Source organism: Meleagris gallopavo, unplaced genomic scaffold (assembly GCF_000146605.3).
Source record: "Meleagris gallopavo isolate NT-WF06-2002-E0010 breed Aviagen turkey brand Nicholas breeding stock unplaced genomic scaffold, Turkey_5.1 ChrUn_random_7180001956379, whole genome shotgun sequence".
Lineage (NCBI taxonomy): Eukaryota > Metazoa > Chordata > Aves > Galliformes > Phasianidae > Meleagris > Meleagris gallopavo.
The window spans coordinates 1-2,878 of NW_011216927.1; the positions used below are offsets into that span (position 1 = coordinate 1).

The window sequence follows — 2,878 nt, forward strand, 5'->3', positions numbered from 1 at the left end:
CGTGCCTTCAGGCATCTGCACAGGGCAGCGCAGGCAGCACTGAGTGAAACGGGGCTTCCTCTGCAACCAGAGGCAGCTCAAATAACGTCAGCATTTCAGGGCCCTCTCTCCCCAGTCTCTCTGTGCAGTCAGTGTTGATAAGGCCCTGTGCTGACGGCGTTCAGTTGCCTTTGTAACGCAGGCAGTGTCCTCTGTGCAGATTCTGTTGTGATACACGACCGAACCGTTTGCTATTTCACACGCAATCCTCAGGGGAGCAGAGCAGATGGGAGCTTGGTGTGCTTGCATGCTTACACTCAGCGTGCACCTGTTTGATACAGGACCCAGCAGTGGCAGAAACGATGTCGGGACTCGCTGAAGATATTTGCACAGGCACGAGGAGGAATGGAGATGTGCACAGTTCTCCCAGCCGCGGTGCAAAGAGTGAACCAACATCAGCACTCTTCTTTACAAGTCCCTTTATGCCTATGAGGTTTCTGTCAACTATGGTTCTGCTTGCAATCGAGACACGAGGTAAGCTCTGGGTTTTATTCTTTCATTGTTATTTTTTCCAGGCGTGTGCCTGGACAAAGCCCAGCAGTTCCATGGTACCACAGTGTCCAGGATGCTTTCCTAGTGAAGGGAGTTCCACTGGAATGATGCCTCCTTGTACAGCCCAATGCACTGACACAAATACGAGCCTTGCTATTACTCATTCCATGTTGTAATTTATGTGGCCATTTCAATACAATGTATTTTAATCAGAGAGATGGCCGGCGTGATAAAGGAGAGAGAGGTGACAGTAATTCTTTCGAGCTGTTGCTACAGCAGTAGCCAAGATCTTTACTGCACTTCCTCTTCTGTCAAGTGAAATAAGCAGCAAATTTCAACTGGTTCTAGAATGTCACTGTGCTCTTTAAGCTGGTAGATTTTTTACCTGTCCCTTGGAAGGCTGGTCAGCTGCAGTGCCAAGCATTTCTTTTCTGGTATAGTTAGCTATAAATGTTCTACGTGTGCCGTTATAGACCCATGGACAGATGGATCATAGAGATGTATGGTGTTCGTGGGTACGTCTGAGAAAACCAGGGGTGCAGGAGCACATTTGGCTTCAACACAGATCCTGCTTCCTCAAGGTGTCGCTCTCAGCAGATGGCACTGTAATTAAACTTTTTGGTAATTAAACTTTTGCCACCGGAGAAGCTTTTTCCTTCGTACTTTACCAGGTGATCAGTGCTATTCCAGGATACTGAGAAAGATTTCACGTCAGGAAATTAAGAAGATTGGACTGTTTCCCTTGCTCTAAATTCTTTGCATCATTCAGTGCACTGCAGAACGAATGGGCGGCTGCATGAAACAGATGCAGTCAAAGTTAAACTACAGCACTGGATGGAAAGGGATGGCAGTAGCTGTATCCTGAAGTCATGGCTCTCATTCAGATGAACGAGCCCTTTACTCCTTCAGTAGAGGCTTCCCAGATGTTGAAGCCTACGTGGTCTGAAACTGTCCAGTTTCCAACTTCTTTTCTTCCTTAAGGAAGATACTGGAAAGGTTTTGTATTTTCTTTGGTGTATAGGTTGTAGCTGGTCTTTTTGTCCACTCCCAACATTTTTTAAGGAAGGAAATGAGGCAGAGGATGTCTTTAAAGTTAGAAACATTAATCATCATTCAGCCATTTGACTTTTTTTAGTAGTATATATTTGTTTAAGTAATTCTGAGGATAATTATTCATAGATTGCTTAACAGAACTGTGACTGTAGAAACTGTATTGCTTGCCTTCTGCTCTCTTTCAGTGAATTACCTGGAGCAGGCATTTCGTTCCCTTACCAGGGACTTGAGGACTGGGGAAGGAAAGACCTTATTTTTGAGATACCAGTGCGTGCCCATCTTGTTACGACACCTAAATGCATCCAACAAGCAACAGCTTTCTGGTGCTCTTGATGGCTTACATCAGATGGCCACAGAATCTGGTAAGCTGGGGTATATTTGTATTTTAAGTGAGGATGTAAAGTTTTGATGAAAAGAAGTGAGGCAAACAGAAGTGCCAAACACAAAGCAGCGAGATTCTTCTCTATAAACACCCTGACCTCTCACTAGCATTCATTTCTGTCACGTGCAGTCATTGGAGTCACAATGTGCATTTCTCAACTGTGCGTCTCTCCTTCTCACTGTCAGCAACCCTAGCACTGAGTTGTGAGATGTTTCGTAGCGAGATAAGTGGCAGGAACACTTAAATTGTTCCTTAAATTCCTCACAGCTTTGCTTGGTAATAAAGTAATTAAGAAACAGACAACTGCAGCATGAAACCTGAGCAGGATTGGTGCTATCTGGCCTGACTTGGAAGAGGAATCCCACCAGCAGTGCATCTGGCAGCAGCTGTTTTGAGATGCTGGATGCCTCGCCTTGGAAGGATAACGGAGCGACGTTGTGAGAGGGTCAGGTTTTGCCGTGTTGCTTCTCGTACAGGATCCTCCTTGGGGAAGGAGGAGCAAAGGTTGTTGAATGGGCATAGGACTGGGCAGTGATTTCTCAGAAGCTGGAGGAACTGGCTTTCTGCAGTGCTCTTCTCTTTGGCAGAATCAGTTGCCCACACAAGTCACTGTCTGCCCCTGTTCTGTAGCACTCACTGACCCAAGCATTGGGCTGCTCTGACAAATCAGACCTCTGATGCTAGACACAAGCTGGGCTGCAAACCTCCGGTATGCCTTCTGTCACTGTGATTTGGCTCTCTGGTTGCTGACCAGATCTCTGGGGGCTTCCTGACAGGCAGGAATGTGTTCAGGAGGGCTTGTTGGGACGCACCCTGCAGGCACCGACTGCACGGGCTGCTGCCTCTTCACACAGTGCCACTTGTGCACTGAAGGCACTGGCTGTTGGTCAGTTTGTGCACCTGACAGCGCCA

At 46.9% G+C, this 2,878-nt stretch overlaps 1 protein-coding gene across 1 annotated transcript; it reads left to right on the forward strand.

Moving 5' to 3' along the window:
* Positions 1 to 99: 99 nt before the first annotated feature.
* Positions 100 to 2,867, forward strand: LOC109365140 (coiled-coil domain-containing protein 138-like). The gene is made up of 3 exons (XM_019611814.1): positions 100 to 513; positions 1,770 to 1,946; positions 2,234 to 2,867. The coding sequence occupies exons 1-3, from the start codon at positions 342 to 344 to the stop codon at positions 2,278 to 2,280; spliced, it is 396 nt and encodes a 131-aa protein (XP_019467359.1). The 5' UTR covers positions 100 to 341; the 3' UTR covers positions 2,281 to 2,867.
* The last annotated feature ends 11 nt before the right edge of the window (positions 2,868 to 2,878 follow it).

What these genes read in the sequence shown, in the direction of transcription:
- LOC109365140 (XM_019611814.1), top strand. Translation starts at nt 342, where the DNA reads ATGTCGGGACTCGCTGAAGATATTTGCACAGGCACGAGGAGGAATGGA. An exon ending in GCTTGCAATCGAGACACGAG is followed by an intron (nt 514 to 1,769) that starts GTAAGCTCTGGG and finishes GCTCTCTTTCAG; the next exon opens with TGAATTACCTGGAGCAGGCA. An exon ending in TCAGATGGCCACAGAATCTG is followed by an intron (nt 1,947 to 2,233) that starts GTAAGCTGGGGT and finishes AATTCCTCACAG; the next exon opens with CTTTGCTTGGTAATAAAGTA.